At 45.5% G+C, this 27215-nt stretch overlaps 5 protein-coding genes across 8 annotated transcripts; 2 read left to right on the plus strand and 3 right to left on the minus strand.

The window, feature by feature from the left end:
- The first annotated feature begins 128 nt into the window (after positions 1-128).
- On the plus strand, positions 129-2994 carry trmt10b (tRNA methyltransferase 10B). 2 transcript variants are annotated; one of them, XM_040179663.2, is made up of 8 exons: positions 129-470; positions 745-853; positions 958-1079; positions 1219-1371; positions 1578-1656; positions 2240-2307; positions 2398-2521; positions 2601-2994. In XM_040179663.2, the coding sequence occupies exons 1-8, from the start codon at positions 339-341 to the stop codon at positions 2720-2722; spliced, it is 909 nt and encodes a 302-aa protein (XP_040035597.2). In that variant the 5' UTR covers positions 129-338; the 3' UTR covers positions 2723-2994. The 2 variants fall into 2 exon arrangements, with proteins under 2 accessions (XP_040035597.2, XP_040035596.2); XM_040179662.2 differs by having other exon boundaries at positions 164-470; positions 715-853.
- Positions 2995-3458: 464 nt separating this feature from the next.
- Positions 3459-5740, minus strand: LOC120821273 (interleukin-8). The gene is made up of 3 exons (XM_040179672.2): positions 5231-5740; positions 4031-4166; positions 3459-3903 (listed from the first exon to the last, which is right to left on the minus strand). Exons 1-3 carry the CDS (start codon positions 5280-5282, stop codon positions 3774-3776), a joined length of 318 nt encoding a protein of 105 aa, XP_040035606.2. The 5' UTR covers positions 5283-5740; the 3' UTR covers positions 3459-3773.
- A 1058-nt stretch (positions 5741-6798) lies between these two features.
- LOC120821274 (growth-regulated alpha protein) lies at positions 6799-9603 on the minus strand. Its single transcript, XM_040179674.2, has 4 exons — positions 7838-9603; positions 7581-7689; positions 7409-7489; positions 6799-7084 (listed from the first exon to the last, which is right to left on the minus strand). The coding sequence occupies exons 1-4, from the start codon at positions 7899-7901 to the stop codon at positions 7027-7029; spliced, it is 312 nt and encodes a 103-aa protein (XP_040035608.2). The 5' UTR covers positions 7902-9603; the 3' UTR covers positions 6799-7026.
- A 147-nt stretch (positions 9604-9750) lies between these two features.
- LOC120821239 (protein mono-ADP-ribosyltransferase PARP14) lies at positions 9751-18682 on the plus strand. Of its 2 annotated transcripts, none has more exons than XR_005712508.2 (14): positions 9751-9922; positions 10136-10260; positions 12131-13651; positions 13735-13971; positions 14055-14279; positions 14368-14422; positions 14574-14720; positions 14971-15030; positions 15114-15290; positions 15385-15564; positions 15659-16288; positions 16481-16617; positions 16897-17023; positions 17254-17392. XR_005712508.2 is itself a non-coding variant. In XM_040179617.2 (14 exons), exons 1-14 carry the CDS (start codon positions 9751-9753, stop codon positions 18027-18029), a joined length of 4134 nt encoding a protein of 1377 aa, XP_040035551.2. In that variant the 3' UTR covers positions 18030-18682. The 2 variants fall into 2 exon arrangements, 1 of the variants encoding a protein (XP_040035551.2); XM_040179617.2 differs by lacking the exon at positions 16897-17023 and adding an exon at positions 17743-18682 and having other exon boundaries at positions 17254-17434.
- On the minus strand, positions 18266-26785 carry f13a1b (coagulation factor XIII, A1 polypeptide b). Of its 2 annotated transcripts, none has more exons than XM_040179631.2 (15): positions 25708-26785; positions 23819-24022; positions 23164-23352; positions 22748-22996; positions 22531-22649; positions 22337-22444; positions 21774-21948; positions 21219-21357; positions 20858-20961; positions 20640-20728; positions 20404-20557; positions 19879-20154; positions 19515-19675; positions 19280-19416; positions 18266-19161 (listed from the first exon to the last, which is right to left on the minus strand). In XM_040179631.2, exons 2-15 carry the CDS (start codon positions 24003-24005, stop codon positions 19020-19022), a joined length of 2229 nt encoding a protein of 742 aa, XP_040035565.1. In that variant the 5' UTR covers positions 24006-24022; positions 25708-26785; the 3' UTR covers positions 18266-19019. The 2 variants fall into 2 exon arrangements, with proteins under 2 accessions (XP_040035565.1, XP_077961702.1); XM_078105576.1 differs by having other exon boundaries at positions 23164-23579; positions 25708-25853.
- Between the last annotated feature and the right edge of the window lie 430 nt (positions 26786-27215).

Here is a 27215-nt window from a genome sequence, read left to right on the forward strand (position 1 = left end):
CTGATATCCCGATGTACCTTTGTTTGTTCTGGACAGACTCGGAGCGATTTGGTGTCTCGCTGCCCAATTATTGACCGGTTGTTTATTCCCAAACTCGCGAATTCACCCTCCTGTCCCCGCCCCCCCCCTCGCGTTGTTTACGCTGACGTCATTCGCATGCGCCACTCACATGGACGAGAGGTAGCGGCAACTCGGGTACGTTACCTCCCTCTTGGGTTACTGAGCACGATTATGTTGCCTTTAAAGTTCCACTGAGTGGATTTAATAACAGACGAACCCCACGAATGTGATCCAACCATTTCGCTGTCGCCCACAAATGACTTGAGCCGCGGACTGAAATGGCGCACGGTGGATCAGAGGCGTGTGAGACTTGGCCGGGTGGAGTTTCAGAGGCGATGGAGCTGCTTCACATCGACGTGGAGGCTGATGCGGTGGAGGAGAGGCCAGCGAGAGCAGCTGCCCAGTTTTCTGTGAGTCTGTTTACCAGGCCCTCGTTTATAAACACACCGTGGAGCCACTATTCATTACAGTGGTGTGATAAGCAGTCCCCAAACACCTCGATTATTCATATCCCGATGGTGTGCAGTTCAAAGCATATTTATCTCACCGCTGTCTCAGTCATATTTAAGTAATAAGCATGTTTCTGGATTACTTTGTCGGATAGAGGGCATATTTCTGTGTGGCTGGAGTGTAGATTCTCCTAAAACATAGTAGTTCTTGCCCGCCGTGCTCCCTTTAATGCAGAGGAACGTGTTGAGGAAGCAGCGACACTGGGAGAGGCAGCTGGCAGCGAAGAAAAGCAAGAGGAAAGAAGAGAAGCAGCGGAGGAAGGTCAACCGAGAGCAGGCGCCCGGTACGGATCCAGTGAAGAGACTCAGGCGCTCACTTTGCCTTTGAATGGAGATCGAGAGGCGAAAGGCGTTAACATTCTTCCGTGTGTGTGTTCCTTTTTGACAGATCATCCCCAGTTTACCAAACGGGTCCTGAAAGCGATCGCCAAAGAACGTCTGGCTGAGGCTCAGTCCTCGGGGCTCAGGCTCTGTGTTGACCTGAGCATGACCGACGGCATGTCCGACAAGGTGGGTGAACTCGATGGAGTTCAGAGCACCACGCGGCCGGTCCCGTCTCAGAGAAGCGGCGCCACGGTCCCCACGGAGACGGATTCCGCCGCCTGCGTTCACGTAATTAGTTGGACTGTGTTTTTTCTCGGGGGTGCAGGAGGTGAGTCGCCTCGCGGGCCAGTTGAGGAGGCTGTACGGGTCGAACAAGAAGGCGACCCGGCCGTTTCACCTCCTCCTGACGGACCTGGTGGAGGGCGGCCGGCTCTACAGAGAGTGCCTGCGGATGAACGAGGGCTTCCTCAACTACATGGTGATTATTGTCAGGATACTCTGGGAAATATTTCAAGGCAAGGATGAAGCACGAGATAAAGCTTTTATGTTTACCTGCAAACAGCTATTTTAATGAGAGAATATGAGCATTGAATGAATATGTGAGATAATGTCGATCTAGAATAGTTTTAATATTAAGCAAGAGGCTCAGGTTATTTTCTATATCTGTTTGCACGCTTGTTTCAGATTGACATGACAGAAGAAAGCTGCCTGGACCTTTTTCCTCCAGAAGCTGTCGTCTACCTCACGCCAGATGCAGAAGAAGGTTTGATGAACTTCTCAAAAGTTGATATATTGGTTTTGTAAACTTGCAAAATGTCTTAATCAAAGATAACTGTGACTGCTATTACTTTAAGTCTTATTATTATTTATTCTTTCTTTCTTTGATATTTTTTTTATTGGACAGCAAGGATACACAATAGCTATTCTAAACTTGTTTCTCGATATTTATCTTTCCTTTCTTTTTGTTTCTTTTTCTAGGAGATACATACTGTAAAGTTTTCACGTCTAGACCAATAAGGAGTTTAAAAATGAAAAATAAAATGTAAACATTGAAATTGAAATGCACCTTTTGTCCAGCAGGGGTCGCTCACACAGTTCATAAATAATCACAGGATTGTTACTCCAGCTTTCACTAATGCTACTATATATACGACTATTAGGACTTTAGTAAGTTATGTATTCTTACATGGACATCATAAAACAGACAGGTAAAGAAAAGTTAATCAAATATTGCTTAATAAGTTAAAGTTTTTAAATAAGTTAAAACTATATTCGCATATTCAGTGTCCTTCTGTTTGATTTTCTCTTAATAAAATGTTTTACGTCGCTCTTCTCTCTCATTTCAGCTTTAGAAACAGTGGACGCCGACAAGGTGTACGTCCTCGGTGGCCTTGTGGATGAAAGCATCAGGAAGGTATTCTGCACTGAGACGGGTTGTAACAGCAGCGCTTTCACTGTTGTCAACTTTTGCACGCGGGACGTCTAATCACTGTGACTTCCACAGACGTTGAGCTTGTCCAGAGCCAGAGAACTGAGCGTTCACACGGCGAGGCTTCCCATAGACGAGTACATGACGAAAACAAGCAATGACAAGAACTTCCACTCCAAGATCCTGGCAATAAATCAAGGTGAGCCAGTTATTTTTAATTTGCCAGAACGGGAAACCGGGGCAACTCTGAAAGTATTTCTGTCTCTGTCTGTCCACAGTGTTTGACATCTTATTGACCTTCAGCAACACGGGCAGCTGGACCGAGGCCCTGCAGGCCTGGTTCCCCCCGGGGAAGGGTTATTGTGTTGCACTGCAGGATTGTCCACAGTCAGACACTTAGCACGTGAATGGATTTTTTTTTTTTGGATTTATACCAGACATTCTTTGCATCCTCCCCCACTAAGCGCCCCTCGCTTAGTGGGGGAGGATGCAAAGAATGGGGAGCTGTTTGATAAGGCACTTGTGAGAATAAGAGAGAACTTTTGTTTGTTCGTTTGGTGTTGTTTACATTGAAAACAAAAAGTCACATTTTCATGCTGTGCATGTTTATTACTACTCATTTATATTCAAGAATTCAATAAAACAAAAGGAGCTTTGGTGCTTCTAACGTTCTCGGTTCATCTTTTTGTTGAGTAGTGAGAAGCATTGTGGAGGAAGAAGTTACATAGTTACGCCGGCGTGTGAAATGTTGGCAGTTGAGGGAAGAAAATTAAATGTTTCTAAAGAAGCGACCCATGACGCTCCTTGTTTGGATGTTGGGATGTCGACTATCTCACGCTTCTCTTCTTGCAGCCCGCGGGTCTTTACAACCTGTGAGACCTCTATATCTGCATGTTTCCCAAAGAACATTTTCCCTTCTCGGCAAACGGCCATATATAAATCCCTTGTTCCGAGAATAGTTTTGAACATCTGATCGGCTGATCTGATCAACCGTTTTTTGACTGTGGGAATAAAATAAATACTGGAATAAATCTGGAAATGTTGCACTTTGGCAGTAAGCCAATTAAACTGAACTTTCTCCTTTCTCATAAATAAATGGTTGTGTGATAGAATTCACAGAGCAAACGTAGGTGTAACCTACTGCGAGAAAGTCTCATTTTACTTTAATTTTTTTTTACAGAAATTACAGCTTCAAACAATGTCACATATTATACACAATTACAGAGTTGATGCTACATACAGTATCTGCTTTCAAAGGGTCAGACAACCAAAATGTCTGCTCAGTCACGGTTAGATACTTCCATCCATTAATCACACACGTATCTTTCACACACTTAGACAATATAGATCCAGAGTTAAAGTGGCACAACACCAAGAACATGAACCATGTCACTGGTGTGAAACGGACCCGGCTCCTCGCCGCAGGACGGAGGAGAATCGCAGCGTGTGGATTATCCTTGATTTTTAGAAAGCGCTTGTCCCTGCTGGTGAAGCTGCCTCTCGAGGACAAAGTGGACCAGCTTCTTCACCCAGGCGGCCCGAGGGTTCAGGCAGACCTTCCTGCCGTCCGCCAGTCCGGCTCTGCTCAGGAGGAGAACAAATGCTGCGCATTAGAGCCACTTAGGAAACGCTGATATCAAGAGGCCCAAAACATTTTTTTTTAAATCTTATCTGTGAGTTAAAAGGTCCCGTGATTTATTTCACTTACATGACTTCAATATCCGGGCAGTGGGGCCCTTCGGGGACGAGCTTGATGCTCCTCAGGCTGTCCGGAGGGATGATCCTCGACTCCACCTGGAGGCACCGGCAGTGCGTGTTGTAGTCTCTGCTGATCGGCGGCATGCCTGCGAAAATGGCGTCGACGCGCGGTGAGATCACGACCACTTTAAACCTTTAACACCAACCACGTGGCTCGTCGTCCTTGGACGGGTTCTGTCTGAAATGATCCTAAGGGACACTTGAAGGCGATGTGAGGGGTCAGAGCACGTTTTCGGCTTGCAATCTCCCATTTCTTGGCTTGGACTCGTGTTGACGGTGTTGGACTCGATGTGTGTGTGTGTGTGACCATGAATCTATGAATTAGATGCTGACAGTCGGCTTTCTTCACAACCACCTCTGTGATATTGCGACACGGTTAAAATGAGCACTTCTCCTTTGTCTTCCTAAACTGTGACTTTCGTTGGAACTTCGTTGGAACTTCGTTGGGACAGCGAGAGTTTTATGATCATGGATGGCTACATGCATTCATTGCCGGACACAATGTTTTAGTCACTGTACTTTGTTTAACTTCGGAAATTTAGTGGCGTTGAAGTAATTATTATTACGCAAAGTGACGATTCCTCAATTCTGATACGTTAAGCACTTCTACTTGATTCTTAAAGTACTTATAGCTGATAATACTATAGTACTCTGACTCAACGTCACTCCAGTAAAGTTTTCAATTCAAGAATTCTCGGGGGTCATTCATCACTCTTAATTTTCCTTTACTAAAGGATCAGAACAACGGTTTGGCCTTAATTTTGGTGCTGCAATTAAGTCTTTTTGACGAAACGACATGTTTTATGTGTCTTTGCATGTAGATTTTCATAAAGCAGAGAAAAGACTAAAAACAAGTGCCTGAAATGTGGAAAAAGTGACGAGCAATATTTTAAGTTTTACAGTAAAATACCACGTGATTCATTCACATTTAGGAAAATAAATGGATATACAGTATTTTAACTTCAAGATAAATCCCCCATTGCAGATATTTCTGGTGTTGCTCAATGGATTACTACTTAAATGTCCCATCAAAAGATCTGAAGTTGATAATCCTCCGATCTGGCACAACCTCCTGCATGTCAAGCGTTGCCGCACACAACCATTTCTCAAGGCCAATCACCCAGAAACGCTCCCTCCACCAGGCTCTTACCGTAAACGAGGACCAGCAGGGTGCCAAAAACCAGCAGGACGCTCAGCTTCATCTCGTTCAAGCAGCTTCTGTAGGACAGAAAACAAACACCCTTCGCAAGTGTTTATACGTACACATCCCTTACTCCCATATTTATGTACGCAGAGATCACGGGATGCTGGAAATTGAGAAATGTAACAAAAAAAAGCCCAGTTTGTGTGTGTGTGTGTGTGTGTGTGTGTGTGTGTGTGTGTGTGGTTTCACTTGGGTGCGTTCACATGTGCAGCAGAAGGCAGTCATGGGACGGGGAGTTCGGGGACAGACGAGGGGCCCCGTTGAGGTTGAAAGACGACGCTTTTGTCTCGGCGGGGGAAATGAGTCACGGCGACGCAGCTTGAGTTCTCTTCTGTCCCCCCCGGGATTCACACGGCAGCGGAGGAAGACAAATGAGAATAACAAATGAAAAGGACCCGCTGCCAGGTGGCGTGGACGGGTTTTATACTTTGGGGCTGGTTCTGACCTCGTGGCAGTAAACTGTTGCTATTTCATTTCAGCTTTTATCTTCATGAGTAATTTCAGTTCAAACTGTCATGTGGTTTTTTTTTTTTTTTTATGTTTTCACTTTTACTTCCCAAAATCACAATGTGTCCAATGATGAATGGGTGGTAAACATGAAAGTAATCACTTACAATTTAAATAGATAAAGTATCTGTTTATTAACAACAGCAAAAAACATTGCGTACACTGTGTGATCACAAAAACACTACAATAATTACATATATGTTATATATACACATTCACATTTTGTGAATGGGCCGCTCCACACGGTTCCAATCCATTAGTTCTGGTTATCTTAAGTCTCTCTCGCTTTAGTCAGAAACTCGCAACATGCATTTGTATTTTAGAGCTGAAATCATCTTTTTGATGACAAAGCGTCCTCCGACTTGCCCTGACCAACATCCCTCCCCGGTGACTGAGGACACGACACAATCGAAGCCTCAACGGCACATGACAAGACTTTGCATCTTTACAGGATGACTCTGCAAAATTTGGGAAAAATCCTTGCGATCCTTTTCCAGTTTGTTCTGTCTGTATAACTGGGACAATACTTACATTTTAAGACGCGACCACCAGCTAAAATATTGTTCCTATTGATGCGACTCTGTTGTTGGCGTATGTTAAAACAGGAGCTATATGACCCGTGGGTCGAAAATATTACTTTATCAGCATTGTTCCAATAACAATTGCAGCAGAAGGTGTCATAACTGACAAATTTGAGACTTCTCCTTTTGGGAAGGCATGACAAAAAGACATCAAGACTGACCACCGGCCTGCCAGAAGGACAGACGGTCGTCACAAGCCGCTGGTCCCCCGGATATTCGCCAACCAGCTACTTCTGGTTTTAAAAAGAATCCTTAGAAACTGACTTTTTAATTCTCGTCAGCATGATCGGCAAAAACGCCCCATTTTATGACCAAAAACTAAGAACAGATGTACCTTGTTTATTTTACATCTATATTTTATGCCCATTCTGTGTCTCATCGTTGCTGGAAATTGAAAAGTTATTTAATTTAAAATGCCCAACTGTCTTTTCTTTTACAGTTCATCTTTATTGAAGTTTTGCAGCACGTTTGAGGAGTCAGTGTTGTACATCATGGTCAGCCGTTACAGACAATTAAATTCAGTGTGGTGTAGAAATACAAACAGTTCCACAAACTGTCACCTTTACCAACCTTCACATTATTACTGGCAAGCTTGAATACATCTCAAACAGGGCTTTCACGGATAGTTTAACAGGGTGCAATCGTTGTGGGCCCTCATGCCGCGGTGGTTTTGGGGCCGGTGGTGCTGGTCTGGCGAGTCATTGCCCTCTGCCTGTGGAGGAAGCATTTGCTGTTTAACGTTGGATTGGTTTACGGCCGCTCTTTTGGCTTGTGACCCCTTAAATCAAAGCTGTGTCCACCCGTACATGAATTATTTCAGTTGGACACAGTTCAATGTTTGAGTCCGTTTTGAGTAGTAAACAGATGAAGCATTAAACACAGAGCCCTCTAGCTTTGTCACTGACAGTGACGACAGACTGATGTGACGTTCACGTTGCTCAACCTCCCTTTTCACTCATCTAATAACCCGAGTTCACGCTGTAAACTATCAGAGAGCAACGCACGTAAAAAAGAAGAACGGCTTTTCGTCACTTACGTTCTATAATATCTCTTGATTGCTTGGGCGAACCTCCCGTTGGGGGCGAGGCACTTCTCGCTCCCATCTTTCAGCACGGCACTGAAGGAGAAAGAGAAAGCTTTCAGATAAAACGCACACTGCCGGGGGGGAAAGTCAACAACTGTGCACAGAGTCACCTGCAGACACTCACATGAGTTCTTCCCTGTTGCAGTACCAGCGAGGCGGGAGCTGCTTTATGCGAGCGATGAGATGGCGAGACACGGCATCGCTGTTTTTAACGCAGCGGCAGTTCAGAATTGCTGAAAGAATGAAGACAACGGGGTAAATAGAGAGTTCACCTCATTCGAAGCCATGCAAGAGACACAGAGGGAGAGGTTTTTTATAGGCAAAAGTCAGCTCAACAAAAGCCTAAATACAGCGTTTCATATTAAAAATGAGCACACTTACGACTGTTGGAAGTGCAAATGGCGGCGCAGGCCAGGAGAATGATGCAGCGGGTTGCCGTATTCATCGCTGGGTGGAAGAGGAGAGTGAGATGTCTCCAAGGATGAATTTCTGTGATGGGAGAGGCCTGTTGCTTTTGCAGAGACGGGGTCCTGTGTGGTCTGCAGCGTTTGAGGAATCTCCCCCCTCTGTGTCCCTAATGTTCTCTGTTTGCTGCGCCTCCCTTTTATTCCCTTTCAGTGATGACGACACGATTTGCAGAGAAGTGGTTGATAAATCTGCTTTAAAAATCCTTCCTCCCTTGCTCTCGGCTTAGTTAGATCTCAGTGATCAAAGTAAACATCTCATTGATTGAGTTGAACAATACTTTCTCGTATGGCTTAAGAGATAATTAAGGAAAGGTTGAGACACTTGGCTGCAGTTCTGAATTCAGCGTCCGGACATGTTTAAAGACAAGAAGCGTGTTTGTGTAATGTTAAGTAATGTGTTTGAACCTGGCATGTCAGGTACTAACGTGTTTCTGAGCAGTGAAAAAAAGCCTGTGGTAATGAAGAGCAGATAGAGCTGATGTAGTTAACAAACAAATGTAACGTTGTGGTCAAATGCAGTGGGAATTATGGTAAAACCCTTGTTTCAAATGCTAGTCTTTGTTTGCAGGTCTGTCTACTGTGAGATGCATGTACTGGTAAAATAGATTATAACATTGTTTTGAGCTAAAGCCGTGTCTCAAGTGTCCTGTATTTGACCCTGATGTGCAAAGAGCAGCATGATACAAAATGTTGCTTCGCAGCTGTGCTTTGGCCTTGGTTCATATCTTATTCGGTACAAAAGTTGGGTTCACATGTTGGGTTCTTATCTCAATCTGCTTTGTAGCTTCTCGTAACTGGCACGGAGAACGTTCTTCACATGTGTAAAAAAACTCAGCGTTTTTACTGCTCGGAGACGCCATTACGCCGAGCGCTGAGATACGTGCTGCTGTGTTGGGCCTCCTGCTTGCAAGCAATAGTTAGAGCCAGATTTCTGCGGAGAATTGCTCATGAAATCTTTTTCTCTTCTAAATAAATGTTAACTTTTTGACTTTAATTGATCAACGTGCTGCAATTCTTCTCATCAACCAACTCGGGGGGATCGGAGATCCTGACACTACTGATGATGTGATTCAGATAAAAGCTCAAAGGAAAAGGGTCATTTTCTGAGGAAGAAATGCTGATAAACATAAACGTGAAGGTGTTAATAAAACACTAAAATAAACACTGAAGACAAAAGTACAAAGTGCACAAAAAAACGACGGCGGAGTGAGCAGTCACGTAGTTTAGAGCTCTCTCGACTCGGTGGCGTTAGTGTGGATAAGTGGATATGTTTATTGTCTTCTGTACTCATTCAGTCGTTGCATCGGCTGGCTGAAAGCTGCTGCTTCTCAGCAGTCATCAGAACAGCTTTTAGTGCAAGTAGGACATCTAACGGTTTGAACTGGTAGTGTCTGTGTTACCGGCCGCAGTGCCTTTTTTTTATTTGTCCCATTTCGCTTTGGCGTGACATCACAGCACGGAAGCTATCGATGTCGAGAGACGACGATCCCCCATCGGCCATCCAATAAAGAGTGTCGGATCACTGTAGGAGCCTAATGTATATTAATTCACATCACATAAAGAACACTGATTTCAATGTTGTCATTGTTACTACAATGCAGGAACACAAACGATGGTTTTCACCTGAACAACAAGATGAACCAGCCACCTGACCCGAAATATGGACCGGGTGTGGCAAATGCAGATACATGAACATGAGAACTGAAGCCACGTCAAAAGAGAAAGTGAAACCAAATAAAACCACATCAGATACAGCACAGCGGAGGAGACGGCGTTGCACATAGGACCTGCCTTACATGAGTTTTGAAGATAGATAGATTAGATCAAATGGATGAATACAAACATGCGTTGTTCTTCGAGGCAAAAGATCTGAAAGACAAAGAGAAAGGGAAAATCAGAAGGTACTTTCAGATAAGAAGAGAGTCTGGTGGAGGTGATTGTGGGATGATTGAAGAGGGAGAAGGCGACACTTATAAGATCTGTTTCAAGGAGAAAGAAGGTGAGGAATCCAATCTACCGCCCAGGAGAAGCCAGAACACACTCGTGTTTTTGTATCATTTTCATGCTTGAGTCTGTTTGTTTGTTCATCCTGAGGAAGGCGTGTAGCCTGAAGCCTGTGTAAAACGAAAACAAAATGATCAAAGGAAAGAATGTACCCGTAAGTTTAAATGCAGGATTTTTAATGAGAACGTTAACTTTGTTCTTTTCACAGACCAGGAAAGGGTTTTGCTGAGGAAGTTTCACACCATCTCTCTCCCTCGCGGAAAAGTGCGTCTGACAGTGAGCCGAGCGATGCCATCGCAGTCTGACGAGCCATCATCCTCCAGCTCGTCACAGGTGACTTCTTGTTGCTCCGAGCCACGTGGTTTGGGTGGGATTTCTCAGCAGTCAACATCTGAAGGGAAATGTCACGCACATTGAAGTGCAGGCCAACCTGATCTTTATTAAGGCTGTTAACATTAACGTGTTAATTGATGAAGTGGCGTACGGATGAAACGTAGGACGTGCGTACGCACAGAAACATTACACGCACGTCAGTTTTCCCTTAATAAATCACCATCACTTTTAAATGCAGCGCAGCTTTGGCGGCTTCATGTCACGCCCATAGTTTCCCTTACATATAGTCTGTGGAACGCCCACATATTAATATTCATCGATTGCGAAATCATGACAAACACTGAGAGGAAAACGAAGAAACGCAACTTAACTCAGTGTGTCGAAATGATCATTGGCGAGGTGGAAAGGAGAAGTAAGATGCTTTTTGGAGGGCACGGTGTGGGCATCACTAATGGCAAAAAGGCACCACAGCAACGCTGCAGCCTCACACCCTCGGACCGTGGCCGAAAAAATGGTCTGACATCCACGTGGATGCAAAAAAGCGTTTAGCGCGCCATCGCCAAAGCGTGTCTGCCCCGGGGGGGGAGGGGGGGTGAGAGGGGACACCGGAGCTGTCCCCTCTTGATGAGAGACTGGCGGCAGTGATCGGGGACAGGGTCTGGTACCAACACCGGAGCTGTCCCCTCTTAGTGAGAGACTGGCGGCAGTGATCGGGGACAGGGTCTGGTACCAACATCGGCGTCGGGGGGGTCGAGGCACATTTGGAAGCTGTGCCACATTATGTAGCACAGCACATGCAAGCACGATTTTGCACAGCTTTTCAGGAGTAAACAACAACCTCCCTCCAGTGCAGTCGAGGCAGCGTCATCTGCCCTTAAACAGGCTTATGGTGCACTGCACTACAGCGCCAATCCTCCCATGTGCCACATCTTCTAAGAGCGCAAGATCAGCCATTTCGCGTCATTACGCATCATGGCATTTTGTTACCGTCCATTTGATTGCATCTGAGAAACAACAGCTGTGTTTTGAGGATGAATTGCATAACATGCCAATATTATTGCAGAACATATTTCACTTTTCTTTATGTGTTTTGAAAAATTTGTATTTCTGTTTGTTTTACGCTGCAGATCGATCAAACGGGTGTTTGTGTTATTTATGAGAGGCAGTATTGGCATTTCATTTACACAACAGTCTAGTTTTACACACTTTCACGCACGTTTGCGTGTTTCTTGCATTTGCCGACGGTTCTCATTTCACCCGTTTTTGTCCGTACGCATGGGTCCGAGCTTGCGCGAAGATTTATCCGTCAAGTTTGTTTTTTATAAATACCAATTATTGCGTAGAGAGCGGCGTACGCCTTCTTTTGCGCGTACACGTTCATAAATGAGGCACCTGAAGCACACTGTCTGCAGAGGACCACCACTTTGTCCCTCAAAGACCATGGTTTGGAAAACGCCCAGGCTAAATTTGGGGAGATTGTTGGCACTTCAAACACAACTTTCCAATGAGAGTTGTGAGTAAAGCAAAGTGCACGAGGACAGCAGGAAGAGTCGCTGATGGAATTCTGCCTCCAAGATGATCAAATGTGTGTAGTCAAGTGTTTAAAACATTAACAATCAAACAACAGTGTCTAAAATACGTGCTTTCTGTGATTACTTGTAAGATCTAGTCTTTAGAAGAAGTAACAACATTCATGAAATGTGATTAATCGCAATTAATGAATTTCAAAATGTGTGATTAATTAGTTCATTTTTTTAAATATTGTTTTTTAATTCATACATTTTTATAGATTCTAAAACATAATCTGCTTCTAATTCCGTACATTACTAAAGATGGATTTTTTTTTTTGTATATTGCTTTTCTTCTACAGACATTCCCAAAACCAAATACAAAATGCCTTGAGATGATTTTCCCGTTGAACCTTTTCCTCCTGTGCTTCCTGAGAGACAACCCAAAAGCTAATAAAGTCTTACAGAAGAGACTATTTTGTATTGGCTGCACGGTGGAGTTGGATTTTGAAACGGAGGCGGCAGTGGTTAGGGGGGATATTGAGAAGGCCCCGGGAGGAGCCTTCGGTGTGGCAGAGAAGTGGGAGTTACAGGTGGATCGGGTCTTCACCGGTGTCAATGAGACCTACTGCTGCTATACTGCTGTTGAGCCCAAAGAAGTAAAAATCCTACAGCAGGACCCGTCCTTTGTGACAGACGATATCAAAGTGTACAGTGAGAGCGGTTACGTCGTGGTCGTTGGAGAGGTTGAGGCTGTGAATGAGAGGATTTCAATGGTCAAAAAGAGCATGCCTACCCGGAAGGAATTACCAATTGGGGAGAGGCAGTTCAAACTGGTAAAAGAAGAGTTCAGTCGAGAAGTGTGTGTGTATTACCCTCAAGTGAAAATCCTGATAGAGCGCAATACGATCACCTTGGAGGGCCCAAACATGGATGTGCAGTCGGGAGCTACGAAACTGGAAGAACTGATGAAGAAGGTAAAGGAAAAGAGAGTTAAGCTCTGCCCGGCTTTAATGAGCTTCATAAAATCAAGTGACGTCATCCCAAAGTACGAGGCCCGCCTCCAGCGAAGCCTCAGAAACCCTGTTTCCCTGGAGGCGGGGTCCGACCTGCTCCTGTCCAGTTTGTCCTCTGACGCCCTGGATGAGGCCGAGGTGGCGGTGCGGAGAGACCTCGCCGAGGAAAATCTGCCGGTGCAGGGAGCCGCGGCCGCACCTCCGGACCTGGACACCGTGAAGGAAATCCTCAACAAAGCCAAGAACGAGGCCAACTCTGGAGAGTTCAGAGTGGACGTCGGCTTCATCCCAGGACCTGTTGGAACCGCAGCCGCCGAAGTACGACTGGTGGGCTACAAAAAAGATGTGAAAAAGCTCAAAGAGGTTTTGCATGAATACCAGATGAACCAAGTCAGGACACAAGAAGTGCTGAAGCTACCACATCCTGAACTGCTCAACTGTCTCAATGAATTTGTGAACTTGATTGGCATGAAGCAGATCGAGGTGACCTTAACGACCTCTTCTTACCCATACCCAAATGTGCTTGTGGCTGGTCCCTGTTATCTGGTCCAGGAGACCCAGCAGGCCCTGCGTTCAGCTCTGGTCTGTCTGGTGGTAGACACGTTGGTTCTAGATGGACCAGGGGCTCAACGGTACTTTAAGGCAGAGGGTAGAGTGGCCAAGGAGCTGGTAGAAAGCTCCTGTCAGGTTCTTATCAGAGAACAGCAAAGTCTGCAGTCGCCGTGGCCTCTGGTGCTTCATGGCACCAGAAGCCCCGTGAGCGCAGCACCCCGACCTGTCCACGGACTGAGGAGCATGGCTGCTGGGAGTCTTGCTGTCAACAAGCCAAGTCTGGAGATCAAGCTTGGCAGTTTGGAGGATCAGCAGGTTTGACCATTTCTGTTCTGCTTTATATTAAACAATGAAGGAGGAGCTACTGACATTGGTTTTGTTTCACCTTCTTTTCCCAGGGGAATGTGTTGGTGGTCCCAATGCTCAACAGGAAGCTGACTTCTACTAAAATTGGCAAAAGACTGTTGACTAAAGCCGGGAATGAAATCCAGTGGAAGTTTGATTTAATGGCAGCGACTGTCGCCCTCTATCCCGGCGATGTTCTGCAGGTCGATGCTCCTCCATCTCTGGGCTGCTCCAAGCTCTTCTTCGTTGAGTGCTTGCCGTGGGATGGAGTCAGTGGGAGGAGCGTGCAGGTAAAGTGAATCCTATTGGTGAGGTAAAGAAAGATTAGAGTACCTTTTGAAAGCACAAAGGAAATGTCTTCTTTGTTTCCCAGGTGCTCAGCGCTGGGCTGAAGAAGTGCTTGGACCTTTGCGTACAGCAGGGTTTGTGCTCAGTGGCTTTCCCCATTATCGGACATGGAATTGTTTTGAAATACCCGCCGAAAGAAGCTGTTCAGGTGCTGACAGACAACATTCAGCAGTTTGGATTAACTGCGTCCGCTGGGTCTCTTTCCACCATCCACATCGTCATCAAACCAGACTATCCTGACTCTGAGAAGGTGACTATCAACACTCTGCGTTTCTTTACGATGCGGCCAGGTATGATTTGTTGATTGAAGTGTGTAATGCTCTCGTTACTTTTTACAGTGCTACTATGAGGTCTACCGTCACCTCAGCTCAAGTATGAACCAGGGAGGCCACGGTAAACTACTTTGAGACTGTAAATTACAAATACAGCAACGCGTTTATAACCTGTACCATATTTATTTCATCAGTGATTTAATAATCCATCTTTTACTTTTGAAGTTATCAGTTTAAATGACACATATGACACAGACCTTTCTTCTTCTTAGCAATCTTCAAGTCCCTCACCAGTGACCTCGATGACCTCACAATGACAGTGGGAGGCGGAGTTAAACTGAAGCTGGTGTTTGGTGACATCACCAAGGAGACCACCGATGCTGTGGTGAACACGACAGACTTCACTAATTTTCAGAACAGTGAGTGAGGGCAGAGAGAAGGTCCAGGCAGAATATCAACATTATGTTGACTGTTTGGAAACATTATTCCACTTAATAACTGTGGGTATATTACCTTCCTTTAAATAGCATTTATCTCAACATACAGCCTCACATAGCAAAGAGGTGGATGGCTCCAATAGCTGCTGAGGGATCACTTGAGTAAACTATGTTTACATTGTGGTTAAGTTACATCCCACCACTGATTATGAATATAATCTTCTTTCTACAGGTGTGTGCAGAGCCATCTTAACCGCAGCTGGACCAACGGTGGAGGCTGAACTCAAAGCAGGTGAGAGAAGAGGACCATTTAAACATGGACAGGCCACACAATCTCACAGCTTCTACTCATCCAGTCTGTTGTGTCTTGTGTAGGAAAAGTGAGCCGAGGGAATGTTCTTGTATCCGGTCCGGGATTGCTCCCTTCTTTAGCCATTTTTCATGTCAGTGGTGAAAAGGATGTAAAACTCATTGAACAACTGGTGCTTCGAATCGTGGAAAACTGCCAAGCGTTCTGGTTCAGGTCTGTCGCCATTCCCGCCATCTCTGCTGGTGAGTATTTTGTTAATAGAGGTTTGATTTATTAAAATGAAACACACATGAATTTGTCTGTGCGTCGGTTTAAAAAAATCCAATCATTTTGCAGGGGCAGCCGGGCTGGACCCTCATCTCGTGGCAGGCGCCATCCTCCGAGGGGTCAGGAAGGCCACTTCGTCCACTCTCGCTTGTCTCACGGACATCCGCATCGTCCTCAGTAAAATGAAAGTCTTCTTGGCCTTTAAAGAAGAAGCGTTGCAAATGTTTTCCAGTGCTGTAATTGACAGAGGTGATTCACATACAGCCTTCTTTTTTTATGGTTGGATGATATGATTTTGTTGGAATTTCCACTAAGTTGCTGTCGTTTGACCCGTCCCTTAAAGTGTCAGTACCTCCGTCGCCTCGTGCACAACCAGGGCAGCAGGCCCCTCTGTCTGGGAGCGCAGATCTAAGCGGCCTGTGTACCAGATCTGCAGGTCAGCAGTCTGTCTTCTTGTTCCTGGGTCTCTCCAGAGTGGACGTCCACGACGCCATGACAAAGCTGAAGGATGTGTATCACGCTCAGTGCTCCACCAAAACCTTTAAGGAGGAGGAGCTGGCAGGTCTCACCCAGGACAACATCGAGGATCTGAAGCAGCTGGTTGAGCTTGAGGGTCTGTACGTTCAGAGGGAGCAGCCCGACCGGGGCACCTTGGCAGTGAGCGGGTTAAAAGATGGGGTCAACACGGTGATGCAGATGATCAACGCCTCCCTGCAGGACAGCCTCAGAAGAGAGGTGAGAGTCAGGGAGGAGGAGGATCTCTTCAACCGTGTGGCCTGGTGCATCCAGCCACATGGCGGCAACTGGGAGAGACTCCCCAAAACCGCCAATCACAACCTGGAAAACAACCGAGTGGCAGGAGGCATCACGGACGCACAGAACACCAAGTGGTCCGTGGATCCCCGGAGGACGGAGGCCACGAATCGGTCCACCGGACAAACGGCCAAGCTGAAGCGACTTGAGCATCTCTCGGGTGAGACTTCACAGGGTCTTCATCAGCAGGGCTTTGCTGACGTGTCGCGGAGGTTCAGCCTCTAAAAAGAATTTCTTGGCCGTGTGCATATGAGGCTTTTTTGGTCAACATCGATTTTTTGGTCAACAACGATCAGTTTTTTTCTAATGTCATTGACTATTTTAAACCATTTTGTCCTTTGACTCATTTCAGACTTCACTTTCCCGCTCTACTGGGACAACATGGCTGCCGGTGAAGCTTTCAAAAAGATTCCTCTGCAGCCTTCTTCTGCAGAGTACCAAACGGTGAAGAAGGGCTTCTTACGAACTGTCCAGAAGACTGTGATGAAGGTAAGCAGCTTGTGGTGGAAATTTGTGGATTTAGCCCTTGTGAGAAAACAAAAGTATCTTGAACTTGCTTTGTGATTAAGTATTGATTACTAACTAGAATATAGAAAAATTATAAAGCATACAGGAATCATCAACACAAGTCGTAAGTACAGCCAGAAGTCAAATGACTACAATTCAGCTGAAAAGGGGCAGATTGTTCCTTCACCCAAAAGGAACAGGAAGATCTGACCAAGTTTCTGGGGGAGAACAGGAGGATTTAAACGCTTTGTGCTGCTTCAGCACAGGACAGCCCACCCCTGAAGGAGGAAAAGTACGGAATGGAATGTATGGAAAAGTACCAGACAACGTAGGGGAGTCACCATGACCCTCCCTTAATGGGACCTAGTCAATCGATAACATTTAAAAGGTCAGTCGGGGCACGTATGGTTCCATCTGTGTCTTATCTGACCCTGGACTGCCTCAAAAGGTCACATTCCTGAGAGCCCCAGGTTCAACAATTCTCCCCCAACACAGCTCAACACAGTTCATCTCCATGACCGAAGCTTTTACATTAATCTTTTATTTCCATAACGTATAAATAACGCGATGCATTTCAAAGGTTCATTCTTTTCTCGCTTTGGTTTCGTCCCTCGTCAGATTGAGCGCTTGCAGAACGTCCACCTGCGACGCGCCTACGAAGCGCAGAAGAAGCACATGTGTCATAAGAACAAACAGCGGGTTGAAGCGGGGGAAAAGCTTCTGTACCACGGGACGACTCAGGACAACTGTGACTCCATCGGGAAGACCGGCTTCAACAGGAGCTTCTCTGGGCAGAACGGTAAAGAGTCTCTACAAAGGCAAAGACGTCTTTGCTTCAGCGGAGTGATCAGAAGTGACGCTTATTTCTGGGACAAACTTCTACTCTTTGACCATCGTTCGCAAACCCTCCTCACCAGAAGAGTAATACTAGGAGCCATTTTTTGAAAGGTTTAAAATGACCCAATGCTGACATGGTCTACACCGACTCGGTCTGAAGGTTTAGAGGTCAAGACGTCTGTGTTTGCATCCCGTCTCTTAGCAACAGTTTCTTAAACCCTTAGACCCTTAGGAATTAGGACTTATCAATAGTCTTCTTCTGGTTCTCAGGGACCACATACGGTCAAGGAACGTACTTCGCAGTGGACGCCAGCTACTCAGCCAACCTGACCTACTCCACGCCGGCCGCCGACGGTTCCCAGTTGATGTTCGTGGTGCGGGTCGCGACCGGCATCTACACTCGAGGCCAAAGCAACATGAGGACTCCTCCCACTCGCGGCGGCCAGCATTCCCACGAGCGCTACGACAGCGTGGTGGACAACACGGACCACCCCAGCATGTACGTGGTGTTCCACGATAACCAAGCGTACCCGGACTACCTCATCACCTTCAAGTGACCACGAGAGGGCGCAGGGGGAGGAGGAGATCTTTGTGTACTTACTGTTTGAGGGTTATGATGCTTTGTGTTCTATGTTATTAAGACTGACTTAAGGCAGCTTTGCATCTGTTTCTTTAGTGATGTCATTGATGGACGCTCTTTTTTTGTACAACTTTTAGTTTGTGGCTCAAGTTAAAATGGAATGATCCCGACAAATTATGAGCACCGACTCACTTAAACACACTCATGGAAGGATGCAGATATTACTCTTTTATTTGGTTGATATTTGCATTTGTTTTGGCACAGAGAAAGATGGGCTTCATATATAAAGGTGGAAACAGCTGTTTAGCCAGAAACCTCAATAGTTGCATAGTGCCTTTGAGTTGATGCTGCTAATCAATATGTTATTTGTTGAATGGAACAAAGCTTGACATGGGTTGTTTATATCTCATATCCACCAAACAAAAACGTAGTTTGTTTTTCTGTAATTCTGGTGTAGATTAATTAATTTAAAAGAAAGTTATATCGTGAGTGTGTGAATTCTGAGAGTGAAATATCTGCACTACTTGGAAGCTGTTTATTATCCCTATGAGGTGTATTGAATGGGGGAGGGAATAAAGTACTAATCATTAATTCCCTTTTACAACTCCAAATAAATACGTTAATTAACAATGCTTTTTTTATTGATTCTTCCAGCAAGTTTGCAGAATAACTCTGGAGGCAGTGTTTGTTTGATCTTTTCTGGCCGTCTGTAGAAACATGGCTCTGTGAAGAGCTAACTAAAACAAGAATAGATTATAAACTGAAGAAAATGTGTTAAAAGATCCTACTAAATGAAATACACCGTTCCTTTAACTGTAGAAAAATATTTAACGTGCTTGCAATTAAGAAAAAATCCCGTCCCTAACCCTTATCCCCGTAGTTAGAAAAGCTGAAGCTTTGCTGGTTAAGCTGTTGTAGACCTACAGTTAGGTGACTATGGTGCAGGTGTGTGAGCTGTGAGTGACCCTCAGGGCTCGATGGTGACCGACGCCGTGCCGTTGACCTGCCGGAGAGCCGCGCAGTCCAGAGAAGCGATCACCGTCCTGCTGCCCGCCCTCTGCGGCACGAAAAACTCGGTCCAGTTCAGAGAGGAGTTTCCCGGGATCAAACTGGAGGCAGAGAGGTAACGTGACAGTCGAGACAAAAAATATGTCAACAAGCGTTTGGACTTGACGATGAACATCAAACTAAAACACTAACAAAAGGCCGAGTTTACACCTGTCTCACCTGTAGTATTTGGACATGGGCAGCATGATCCCGGGTCCTTCCATGCGAATGTAGACGCCCTCCAGGCTGAAGGTGAAGGGGTTTGTAAACTCCACCGCCACGGTCATCTCCTCGTTCACTTTACCGCCGGCGGACACCTGAAGGAACCACAAAATAACCCAGATACACTAAGATATAAAGCCTCTGCATATTACATAACGCAGGATGGCTACAAACTGAGATAAAAGCAGCGGACCGTGACGTTGAGTTTGGGGTTGTGCAGAGTGACGACTCTCATGGCGCTGACGATCTGGCCGGTCTCCTGCACCTTCCCCGTGGCGATGAAGTGGAGGTTGGCCTGCTCCACCAGACTCTTCATGTATTTCTTTGACTCGACCGCCACCGACTCCTTCACACCTGGAGAACACCAAAAAACACAACTAAGCTCTCGCTCTGCTTTGACCTTTTGATTATTTTATTTATTATTCAGAATCCCCGAGTCATGCTACTTATACACGCTTATACATTCCTGATTCATTTCTTTGATCTAGTCTGGGGTTGCTGAATTAATGTATTGGAAAAGTGCTTTTTGCTGGTGGGGAATAGATTAAATGTCTCACTGTTGTTGGGGGCAATCGTCACTGTGGGATTCTTGAAGAGGAACTCGGAGCTGGTGACTCCGGTGTAATACACCACGCTGCCGCTGATGTAGGCGTCCACGGTGCGCCGCTGGCCGCTGCGGTTCACGAACTCCAGGCTCAGCTCGAAGCTGTCGCCCACGCTGAGCTCCAGGATGGGCAGGACCAGGTCCACGTCCCCTGCGGGAAGGTCGGCCTTCTCCCGAGGACAGCCGAACTCCTCGGCCTTCTCCAGGACGGTCCGCTCCTCCTTGCTGCCTAGATTCAATTAATTTCTTGCATTTAAAAGCCTGATTTCAAAGCTTTTTTCCACAGTCAACATAATTTGGAGATAACTGGTCCAATAAATAACATTAAGGCTTAAATCATAAAGCCCAGGTTTTCTGGAGCTTTTTCCAGGAAATTCTCGACCCAGACTGAGTTTTTGAGACATATTTGTATATAAAACAGAAATCAGAAGCTGCGGCAGAGAAAAATGTTCTAAAAACGCTGGGAATTGTCTTTGACCTTCAGGAAACTTGTACTGATCGGTGATGTCACGACGGGTCATCGCTCCCGGAGACTTGGTGAAAACCGCGCGGCCTATGTGGGTCCGGTTCACCTTGACCGGCACCAGGGTCCCGTCTTTATCGCGGGTGTAAAACACCACGTCGCTGTTGATCTGTCGGGGGGACAGACGGAGACGCTCCGATAAACGGCAGCAGAGAAAATCCCACCGAAATCGTGTCATTTAAAAGACTCACCTCAGCGAACACGAAGGGGGCGTCGAACGGGAAGCATATCTGCCCGTGTTTGATGGCCTGGACTGATGCAGGACCACATCTGTACATGCCTTTATAGATAATGGAGAACACGATTAACATTATGGGATTCATGTGTGTATTTGGATTAGAAACCAATAGACCTCTTACATCTGTGAACAAAATTTATAGAAATATTAATTTCTAATGTTATTTCATACCGTCGCTGGTTTCCTGTGGTGTTGAATCCACAACCTGCCAGCCTCCAAAGCCAGTAGGGAGGTCCGGTCTGGACATGTAGCACTCATTCCAGCAGTGGTAGTTCCTGATAACAATTCCAAAAAATACCTTAAGAGACGTGAGTGTGAAAACGAGTCCTGTTTTTTTATTGATCTGAACTTCTGTGTTATAGATGGTGGCCTCTAAGTAGAAAAGAAAGGATGAAGGGGTAAAAATCATTTATTAGATATTTAACTGAAAGTTGAAGCTTTGGCCCGAGGCCATCGTTAAAAAAAAATCAATGTCACCAAAACCATTAGGATTCATCCTCTGGGCACCACAAGATGTTTCAGGACGTTTTACCAGATAGAGTCTCTGGTGCGGCTGCGGTCGATCCTGCCGCCTTCGTCCAGGATGATGTCCATCTTCAGGTTGCCGTCGTTGTCGTGAGCGGAGAAGTAGTTGGTGGCGACCCGCGACGGGATGCCCAGACAGCGCAGGACTGGAGGAAAAACATTCAACCAGCAAAAAAAAGACAGGAATCAAGCAGCGAATGAAGGGAAGTGGAGGTCTGGGTCGAGCGGTCGTCCTTGGACTTTCGGTTCGGTTGCCGGTTCCTTCTGTTCGGTATCATCGTGTCCTTGATAGGAACTAAAATCCAATCTATTCTGACTGGCTTTCAAGTAGTGTTATATAATTGTCTGTTTAATATTATTATTGCTTATTATTAAGTCTGAACGTATTCATTGTTTTTTTAGGCTGTAGCTTAGTATTTGCATGTAGTTTATTTCTTAATCAATTTTGCTCACATTTTATTTGTCTTTCTCCTCTGATCTCCACCGATTTAGAGCAACATGGTTTCCCTTTCTCATCTTCTCATAAAATGTATTAGACAAAGTACACATCATCGTTTCTCACAGGTATTGAAGACGGCGGCGTAGACCCAGCACTGCGCGTAGCAGACGGGCGTCTGGCTGCTGGCGTAGGTGAGCAGGATTTCTGTGCTGCCGGTCCAGGAGGTTGGCGCCACGCCGTAGGTGTAGTCGCCGCTCCAGTTCCCCACCAGCACGCCGTCGTCATCGCGGGAGTTCAGCTGAGTGCGACAGCGGGAAGATTTTAGGCATTTATGGAAAGATCCCCTTGATGACCATCGTTTTTCAGACATTTTTCCAATAATTGCCATATAAATTTCAGGTAAATAGTTAAGAAATGCAAATCTTACACAATATACAGAGTTATAGACAGGTTATAATGTAATAAACAGTAAAACTGCAGTGATATCACATACTTTTGGTAAATTACATTATTTTGAAATGCTTGGATTATTCTGCTCTAGTCTAGCAGATAGAAGAAAACAGCTTGTTTCTAGCTGGTGGTGAAACAAACCATTGCTAGTCAGTGTAAAATGCAATGTTGGTAATATTTAATCTCTGCTCCCTTGATTCTCTTGTGATCAGATTCCTATTCCCACATTCTCTCACCATAGCAGAAGCCTTTCTGGTCACCCTGATGGGGTCTCCTCTGCTGGTGATCGGCATGTCAGCTCGATCCAGAATGTACAGACAAGCATCCAGGACTCCGTAGTTAAACTAGGGGGCAAAAAAGATGAAGTTATAAATAATTATGAGAGACAGTCCTGAAGTCTTCTCGAAATGTTTTTTCTTTTTTCTCCTACCTGCCCATAGTTCCAGTTTCTCTCAGAGATGTCGTCGATGGTGCCGTGATAGATGATCCCAATCTCAGTCATCACACACTCCTGCCGCTCCGCCTCGTCATCCAGAAACACAGCATCGTCTGAGGAGAAACGAGACAGCGGGTCACGTGACCTTAGACATTAAAAGGGAAACCAAAGGCACTCGAAAAAAGGGCGCGACGAAGAAGCTTGGACCGACCCGACACCCAGGGGTTGAAGAGGATGTAGAGTTCTCGGCTCTTGTCCCGTCGGGTCCTGCGGATGCCGAAGGGCGTCTTCACGGCGATGTACATTTGGTACTTCCCCACGATGCAGTTCGCCGCGGGAGTGATGCCCACTGTGACCGCGTTGTCGACGGTGTCCGTGACGCGGCCTCCCCAGGAGCTCTGGCGGTCCTTGGTGGTGAACACGGGGATGTGGGTGCCCTTGCTGTACTGGGGGCTGGAGCCTGGGAGGACGGTCGGGGAGTAATGGCAGATTCACGACGTTGCTTTAAAGTAAGAGCCGTACAGACCACAAGATTGAGAACCCAGAGTATGAATGCTAAAAATGGGGGGAAGTGGAAGTGCAGATTACCACTTTTAGAACCATTTAATTACAGTGTAATGACCTCACCGATGACAAACTCCACGGCGAACAGGTCTGTGGCGGGTACGTAGGGACGGTTGAAGACAATCTTGATCTTGAACTCTTGTCCTCGACGGACGAGGAGATGGTCAGAGTTGAACAGCATGGTGTGGTGTTCCTGCTTGTTGCTCTCATCCGGCTTCCTCATCATGTCCACCTCCCAAATGTCCAGATACTCTGGATTGGCAGGAAGAGAAAATCAGAGGCCGAGGAGAAAAAAGTGATAGAAAAATGTTGTGAGTTAACATTAACATAAAGGACGAGTCGCCCCTCTAAAAACAGTCATTTTGTGGCTGTTTGCAGTCATATCACAAGGACACCAGTCACTGCATTCATAAACTCCCATCACGTCCGGATATCTGTCACCCAGCAGCTGTCTGACGATAACACAGGGCGGAGAGGAGCTGCAGGAAGTGAGCGGAATTTATTCTCTTTGGACGACATCTGTGTGTCAATCATGTGCCAACAAATGGGTATAATTTTGGAAAAATACTCTATTGTCTCAAACTAATGAATCCTGTTATGTATTTCTTGGGGTTCACCAAAGCTAATTAGGACTATTTGTATTTTTAAAAGTTAACGTTTCAGGTTTCCGTTTCATGGTGACATGTACGCGTAGCGCTTGAGCGGCGCGCTCCCTCACCGCTCATCGGGGGAAATCCCCTCGGGCCCGGCGCTCCGAAGGGCTCAAACTCGGGTACGTCCGATGACTGCGAGTTCAAGGTTGAGATGGGAACGGCGGAGCGGCCGCGGTTCGTCACCTTGGGAGGGTGTCCGGGTGGAGCGGGGGGGAGAGAGGAGGAGATCGGGGCCGCGCCTTCACTGGACATGACGGAGATAGTTGACACTGGGAGAGGAGAGCGGATATAAAAAAAACACACGTTTCGTCTTTATTTTTCACATGTTTGAAACAAAGTCCCTCAGTTCACTCAGGATGACATCAACCTCTCTGCCCAAGTGGGGTCCGACTTACCACACGATTACGAACTATAAAATACACAACAGTTGTTTTCATAAAGGTGCTAGCAGAGCGTACACACACACACACACACACACACACAACGTGGGGTTTGTGTGAGAAACACCTGCGTGAGAAGGAGGCTCTCCGGGGGAGAAGTGTGCGTGAGTCATCCTCTAACACAGAGAGCGCTCTGTTTGCTCGCCAACCACCGGCGGCCCGGAGAGACGCGTTTACCTTCTGTGGCCTGACAGGCGGCTTCCCGACTTGTGTTTCTGTTCCACTCTGTACTCAAACTCCGCAGAGGAAAACATGATGTTTTTTACTCGGGCACATCTGTCTGATAAGTAAAAACTTACGACCAAAAATGTGACGTACTCGAGCTTGTTGTCACATTGTTCAGGCGTTTGTCAGGTTGATTTTCACATGGTTCCATTTAAGAAACTGCTTTCACTGCGTTCAATTATTATTCATTAATTTAATGAACTTAAATGTATATATAAATGTACCCTTCCAAAAAATAAGACCTAAAACTGCCACATCTGCACACACACACACATGTTTTTAACAACAGTGGAAAATTCTGGCAAAGGAGGAACATCCACACACATGTTAAGCAGCTGGACTGAGACTTTTTGTCATCAACATGAAACTCTCTACCAACAACACACCCAAAGCTTGAGTTAAATAAACCAGGTTTTTGGACAAATCCTTCAGATTGTTGTTTATTTGTGTTGTCACTACGGTGACTATAATTCACGCGTAAAAACCCGTCGATACGAACCGTTTCTACTACAAGCACTCAGGTAGCGTCTCTTGGATTGCATCAAAGTTAGATGACATAAAAAGCGCACCAATATTAAAATAATCCTAGAAACGGACTACAATCTTTGTCTGGGCCAAACAGTTTCAAAGATTGCATAACCACAAAGATTTGGCCAAATGAATTTGCGCCACCACATCTGGAAGTGTAACGGTAAAATATGTTATAACATAGTCTTATGCTAAAAGAGTGATTATTGTCTGTATTGAGGTGACGTGCGAAAAGCAGAACGTTTCAAGGTTTCCATTGGCAGCAGTGACTGAAGAAGGGAGGACGAGTCAACTCGCTCTCACACAGACGCTCGATCAAAGAAACCCTAAGTTACTCCCATCTTAACCTTGTTTCTTATCTCAACTTGGTTTGCAATTTTTCATACCTGCAACTGAGGATGGCCTTGACATGCGTGTAGAAAAACTCAAAACAAAAACCTCCTCCCATCTCCACAGAGCACCGTAATACCTGTTTGCGTATTTGACCTCCTGCTTGCAATCAATAAATGGACTTTTACAGCTTTGACCATTTTTTTAAAGACTCTGTTTTTTATTAGACAAACATTGAAACAAATCATTCTCTTCACCTGAACTAGTTTTATTGAAATATTCCACATCTGGAAGTCAAAATGACCGAGCACTTGAGGAATTCTTTCGGTGCAAAACGTTTTGTTGCAATGCAGCAAAGTTCTTACAAAAAAGGCAAACTGTGTGTTTGTGTGTGTGTGTGTATATTAAGTTTTAACCCGCAGTGAACTCACCTCAGAAGAAGAGAGAGAAGCTGCTGTTGGTCGGAGTCGGTCTGCGGCTGCTCCGTCTTGGGAAACTTGCTTCTGCTTTTATGACCTACAGGAGAAAGGAAGAGCCACCCACGAGAGCGTGTGTGTGTGTGTGTGTGTGTGTATGTGGGACTGCAGGGAAATAGTGCTGTCGAGGGCGTAACAGTGTGTAGGAGCAGAGGGTGGAATCTATCACCTCTGTACAGACCACAGCTGGATGAAGCTCAGACAGATAAAGGGACGGAGACGTCTGAGGTGACAGCGTTTGTTGCAGGTTTAATGTGACAAACATATTAATTGTGTTACTGATAATAAAGAGGAAACACCTTTTCACTGTGTTGATTGCTTTCTTACCAGAGTCGACCATGACCTTTAGCGGAGGTGGAGAAGTTTTAATTTAGGAATGGACAGTTGACAGGTACAATAGAAATATGTTAGTTCTGTCCCTCTCGTCTCCAGCCTCCGGTCACAGGTTGTCTCTGCAGAGTTTGTGAGGCTTTTATCTGAGGTGTCTCCTCTTCCTCCGTTCTGAATAAATAGGGTGGGATTGTCATTTAAACTCAACTCTCTTACATTTAAACAACATCTTTAGTGATATTTCAGCACTTTTTCCCACCTCGACTAAGCACAATATAATTTTTCTTAAATATTTCCAAAAAATTTAACTTACCATGGCCTAATAAACTAGATGAATACACTTCCGTCCTCACTTAGCATTTGCAAAGCCAATATTTCGAAGAGCTCAAAAGCTTTGTTTACGTTCATGTTTTGTTTGCTAGCAGCTTTCTTTCCACCTGTGTGGCACATTCCTGCATTTCTCTCAGCTCAAATCAAATGGAATCAAAGGAGAAACATACAAACTCCACTGCACTACTAGAAAAAAAAAAACTTTCATGTAGCTGTCGGCTCTCAGTTGGGTCTCCTAGTGCCAGAAGCCATCCAGATGTGCCAACAGCTATTTATGCTCCACAACAAAGGTGTTCGTTTAAAACCTTTTATGTTACTAGTGGCCAGTACATTGCTGCTGTTATATTACCAACACCCTCCCACTGCTGCCACTACCTCACTGTTGTACTTCCTCTGAAACTTCACCTCTAAGAACCAGGTTCTGCTTTCGCTCCAGCATGTACACAGTGTTTTTTTCTGACACCGTGTTGACGGACTCTTAAAAAGGAAGAAATGAGCCACCGCGTCGCGGGTGCACAAGACGTCCTTTTCATTCGTGCCTTTAATGACCCGCTGCCATTATGAGGAAGAATTTCCATCGGCGCAACCCGAAACATTGGCATAAAATAAAGTTTCATTTCCATCCGAAGCAGAAAGATGCACGCTTGTAATGTTTTGAAATGATTGAATGTACAAATTTTACTTTAAAAAACAGCTACAGATGTGGAGGCACAGCTAAAAATACCCACAGAACAAAATTACAGAGGAAGCACTATACTGTACGTTTCTGTTTTTCCTATTTCCACCACTTATCTTCGTGATTG

This window comes from Gasterosteus aculeatus, chromosome 7 (genome assembly GCF_964276395.1).
Source record: "Gasterosteus aculeatus chromosome 7, fGasAcu3.hap1.1, whole genome shotgun sequence".
NCBI lineage: Eukaryota > Metazoa > Chordata > Actinopteri > Perciformes > Gasterosteidae > Gasterosteus > Gasterosteus aculeatus.